The sequence below is a fragment of the Vicia villosa genome, linkage group LG2 (genome assembly GCF_029867415.1).
Source record: "Vicia villosa cultivar HV-30 ecotype Madison, WI linkage group LG2, Vvil1.0, whole genome shotgun sequence".
NCBI lineage: Eukaryota > Viridiplantae > Streptophyta > Magnoliopsida > Fabales > Fabaceae > Vicia > Vicia villosa.
The window spans coordinates 207,618,150-207,623,821 of record NC_081181.1 but is presented as its reverse complement, the minus strand read 5'-3'; the positions used below and the strand labels follow the sequence as shown (position 1 = coordinate 207,623,821).

At 34.6% G+C, this 5,672-nt stretch overlaps 1 protein-coding gene across 1 annotated transcript; it reads left to right on the top strand.

Moving 5' to 3' along the window:
- The first annotated feature begins 4,553 nt into the window (after positions 1-4,553).
- On the top strand, positions 4,554-5,426 carry LOC131651179 (transcription factor bHLH117-like). The gene has a single exon (XM_058920845.1). It carries the CDS (start codon positions 4,554-4,556, stop codon positions 5,424-5,426), a length of 873 nt encoding a protein of 290 aa, XP_058776828.1.
- The last annotated feature ends 246 nt before the right edge of the window (positions 5,427-5,672 follow it).

The window sequence follows — 5,672 nt, the reverse complement described above, 5'->3', positions numbered from 1 at the left end:
TAATTGCAGAAAGTTGAGGTATTACTGTCCTGTCCAGATATACAAACGTTATATACCTAGTACTAGTACTAATACTACTAATGGAGTAATGGTGTATGAGCATGTATATGCATGCATCATGCATGCATGGATGTGAGAAAGAAAGAATGATGTAGGATATTTCTATTCGATATTGACACATGCATAGTCATTCTAGCTTAGCCATCACAAGCTTTTCCTTGGATGAGTGATTTTAGTGATGACATGCATCATGGTTCGGTTCCGGTGTGATGATACAATCACAATGCATTACATATACAAAAGAAGGCTCCCTGCGGCCAAAATGAGAAAAAGACAAAAAGGAAAAAATATGGACCGACAAAGGTGGCAGCGTGTTGCAAAACGGCCACAAGCAGGTCTTATCAGAATCAGGGCAGACATATATAACAAACCGTTTTTCACAGCTGTACAGTACAGTACTACCTCCTCTATCTCTCTCACCAAAATCACAATTTAACGTACGAAGTACGAACCATACTTCTTTCTTTCCCTCCAATCTCCCCATTCCACCTGTTTCTTTTTCTTATAACATCCTTTTACATTTTTTTAGTATAATTTAAATTCAAACAAAGTTAACATTTTTTTATACAAAAGTATTAGGGGGTGTTTGTTTTACCGTGTTAATAAATCTCTCATCCTACTCTTTAGGTTTTGCATTTTCAAAAATACTTATATTTCAAGTTGTTTAAACGGTTCTGTAAATATATTTATGAAACAATTCAACGTTATATAAAAAAAAGTATTTTCGAAGATACGTCTCTAGAAACAGAGGTAAAAATGAAATCTTACCAGATAACTAAGAATATTATGGGATAGATTGATATATTGTCTATTTATTTTCAAAAAGTACTCTTTAGTGAAAATAAAAAATAAGAGAATTACTCAAATATTCCTTTGAAAATTATTTGACAAATATTTTAGGTTGTCATTTCAAAAAATGTACTAATTTAATTAATATTTTTATTACAATTTACTTGAAATAAATAAAAAATAGTTAAAAAATTCAATTCTTCTATTACATCAAACAATTTAAATAAAAGGTAACTACTACTATACATCGCCCTAAATACTAGTATTGTTTGAAAAAAAATTGCTTTTAAGTCTTTTTAAATCATAAGATGCTATATCTTTTTTTTTTATAAAAGGATATTACCAAGATTAAGAAACTTTTTTTTCTTAATTAGATATGAATTATGTTCGACTCAAAAACAAAATCACGATTAGAAAGGGTGAATTGACACGATGCGATGATGATTTAAGGTTCCAATGCGGTGGAGATAGACCGATCAATAAGATTAGCACTCGAACACTCAAGTCAGAAGAGTGAGAAATGTAGTGTTAATGAATAATAGAACTCATACTTGGAAAATGGTGTGTTAACTATGTTAAATATGAGTTATTAGCAATTGAAATGTGAGAATGAACATGAAATGTAAAAGGTCGTTATATAAATCTAGACAGTGGAAAAGGGCCCTATTAGTGACGCATAAAATCCGTCTACTTTTATCTCACTCTTCCCCTCCGTGTGTTCGGCCTTTATGTCTTTTGGGCCTTTTAGTTGCCCTGGAACAATTTCCACCAATCCATTGTCTCATATTGTACAGAGCAAGTAGTTTGCGGTGGATGATTTCACCTGACTATGAGGCCAAAATATGGAGATATCTGTTGGAACGTCACCGTTCTTGGGAAGTAACAAATTTGAAGTAAAGCTCTTACGTGTCGTTGCGAGTTGCGGAGGATGATAGAAACATATCTCCATATTAGTTACCAATCATGCTCTGTCTATATTGAGGGTACTCAAGTTCCTTTCGAATAATTTTAGGTAGATCTCAACCGTTTGATGGTGGAGAGTGATCTACGACCTCGAACTTTCTAAGGAAGTATATGAGATTTTCGAAGAGTCATTATTATATCTTATTGACTATTATTAGCTTTGCATAAGAAATTTCTTCAATCTTATACACTATCTTCTGAAGACCCTCTAGGATGAGCGTTGATTTGTGCTTGGGAAATTTTTGTCTGTCAGTTTCACTTACAGTCTTAGTCTCTCGTGGGAGTTCTTAAGTCCTTGCATTTGAGCTGTCTATCTTTTTATTTGTTTACCTATTTTAGGGTTTTTGAAACAATGGATGTGTTGAGCTTACTCACCTCATTTGCAGTACTTGCATTCAATTTTACGCATATTAAATCATGGTTATTACCTCTGTCACAAACAAGAAAATCTGGTAAAGATATTTTTGGAGTTTGGGTAAACTCTAAGCTATTAGAAATTGTGTCCTCTTTCTCTCATGGCGACACCTTCACCCAAGCTATAATCAATGTAGGTCTGTCAGAAGATTGGAGTGTTAACCCTTCGGGTGAAGACAAAAAATATGTGGCAGGTATGAGGGATGCACAATTTCCTTCCGTGAGTGTCTATTCTCTCTCATTGGCTATCACATTCCTTCCAACGAGTTCGAAGTTAGTGATTTTAATCATTTAATCACTGTCGCCTTGCAATTCCATCTATACGCTAGGCAATTGCCAAGGTTTTTTTAACATTGGGGTGAATACAAAGACAGTAAACCGCCAGTGACATTGTTTTTCCAGCTCTTAGAAATACATAATGATTCTGAATCTGCAAATGGTTCTAGTTTGGTTTCTCTGAGACAAACCAATCCATAATACTTCATACTAATTTGATCAAAATCCTAACAAAGGAATTATAATTATTCAATTACTTCCCTATAAGCAAAAGGGCACCCAAAAAAGAACTTTGTTGAATATAGATAAGGCAGAATTATCAAATTCAAACCATCACGTAACTCAGTCAGCTAAAGGTTTAGGGAGAAATTGTTATAGACTGACCGAAACCCAATACCACATCTTCTAAGTTCTATAAGGCTCATATCAACACCTCTTAAGATATGCTTCATTCTAAACATAGCCCCACTTAGCGCACATACTAACTTGAGTGTGTGTACTGACACCCTTATAATTAAGGCCGAAGACGAGTATTTTCACCAAACATCATTATTTGAAAGTATGAAATTATCATTATCCACCAGTCCTCTATTCATGTGTTTTAGATTGGAGCAGTGCATATGACACTTGTTTATACTAAATGAATAAAGTGATGCTATTATTTTGAGGCCTTTTATAAGGACACCCTTTATTTTTATACACTATTTTGACATTCTCACATGGAGAGCAGTGGCGGAGACAGAAAATTTAAGCAGCCTTGGCAAAAACTTTACACCATTGATTTTTCATCTATTTTAATTTTCACATCATATTTTTACTAATTTTCCCCCTAATTTTATCCCTAGTTTTGTCTAAAAATTGGATATTAAATAGGGGGAGTACAGAGAGAATAGGGATTGAGCCCGGGCGCGTGCCCGAACTTGCTGGGCCTTGAAACCATCCCTGATGGAGAGGGACTTAGATCCTTTCCTTCATTTTTCTCTCCTTCCCTCTCCATTGATTCTCTCTATCTCTGTCTTAATCTCACTCTCACTCATCAATAAAAAACAAAATTTAATCAAGAGAGAGAATGCAATTAAGAGAGAGATAGAGATGATGGAGAGAGAAGGAGAGAAAAATTAAAGAGAGGATCCAAAGTGCATGGAGAGAGAGAGGTGGACAACAAACATTTTCGTATTCCTGTAAAGTATTTTTAAGAATAATATTTAGATATTCATATTTTCGGATTAACACATTCTTGATTTTACAATTCAATTTGTTGCTGTTTAAAAATTAAAATACTAATTATAAATATGAAAATATCAATCTTAATTAATGACATTAAATATTTCCAATGCGTAAAACTAAATAGTGAGGCGGATGTATTCCATAAAAAACATGGATAATTTATCCATTTGACATGTATTCAATCAAGTTAGGCGACATGTATTCTAATAACAAGGTACATAAAAGATTTTTAATTAATTTTTATATATAATTTATCCTTTATATGTATTTTTTTTGACAAATCTTTTATATGTACTTTAACGACATTGAAATTTAATATCATTTTATTTATTCAAGAAAATATTTTCTATTTTTTATTTGTAATTTTTATAATATAATTAGTTTTATAAATTTTCTTATTTTTATTTTAAAAAAATTTAATTAAATAACATGATCTTAACAATAAAAAAAAACAAATATTTGATTGCAAAGAAACTCTTTTCCATAATTAATTAGTTATACAAGTTTTCTCTACACATTTTCTCTAGGATTAGTGATCTCATTTGTCGAATGGAGGGCTCTATTAAGAAAGATAAAGACAAAAATAGTTTGAAATTTTTTCTTTATAGTGATTGGGATACAAATGAAGAGGTCTGTTCACTCCTCTCTAGAACTAGTAACAAACTCACGGTTTACATTTTGTCTTTTTATGGAACCACGCTTAACATTTTGAAATGAAATGATGAATTCACGAATACTTATACTCTCACTCCTCCTCCTACTATATAACATCTCCTCCTCTTCACAAACATTTTCATTCTCTCACACATCTCTAGCATCAATCAATGGACCCAATGTTTCCCGGCGACACCTCCTCCTCCGCCGTAGACCCAATGTTCTCCACCTTCAGCCTCCAATCCCTTCTCACTTTCAACCCTTCCTTCTTCACTGACAACTTCCACACCATAACCGATGAACCTCAACTTCCCAACCTCCCTCAATCTGCCACCGACCATACTCCTTACCTTAACAACAACAAAAATTTCCTCATTGTCCCAAAAACCGAACACCCTCTTAATCTTCCTCAACTAGAAGAACACCTCCCATTTCAACAACAACCCTTCAACTTCCTCCCCCAATACTACCCACCCTTTGATACTTTCCACCGTCTCCCTCAGCTCCATTCCCCCGAACACTCTAGCAGAAAACGCCTCCGCCACCCGGAAACAACTCCACCACCACCACCACAGAAACAACCTCACTTTGTCCGTGGAAAATCTCCTTCCTTGATTCCTCAGAGCAAGTTAGCAAGACAGAGAAGACAAACGCTAAGCGACAAAACACGCTGTTTGCAGAAACTAATGCCATGGGATAAGAAAATGGATCAAGCTACCCTTTTCCAAGAAGCTTACAAATATGTCAAGTTTTTGCAGGCACAGTCATCTGTTCTTCAGTCAATGCCTTCTCATTCAACCACAACCTACAGCGGAGGCGGCGGCGACGGTGTTTTTGGTGAGTTGAAGAAGCTGAACCGAAGCCAGGCGTTGCAAATTGTGGTGAACTCACCGGTTGCACAAACAAAGCTTTGTTCACAGGGCTACTGTGTTTTCTCCATGGAACAAATCTCTGTGCTCAGAAAATCATCAGAGAGAAGACAACAACAGCAGCAGCAGAATATCTCTGATAATGATTCTTCTTCCAAGACTTTCTTTCACTAAGGATTGACAAAACGACATCGTTTCTAACATCTTTTCAATGTCTTTTTATGCTTACTCTCTGTTTCTGTCAAAGCTTTGTAGTGATTTTCGTTGGGTTAACTTTTTTTTTATCTTAGGAAGAAAAAAACTTTCTTGCTTAGTATTGTGTTCTTTCTTAGTTATGGTTAAACTAAATTTATTAACAGCAGTGCTATGCTTACACTGATATCATTACACGGTATGTTACACCTTAGCCCATTTCCAACC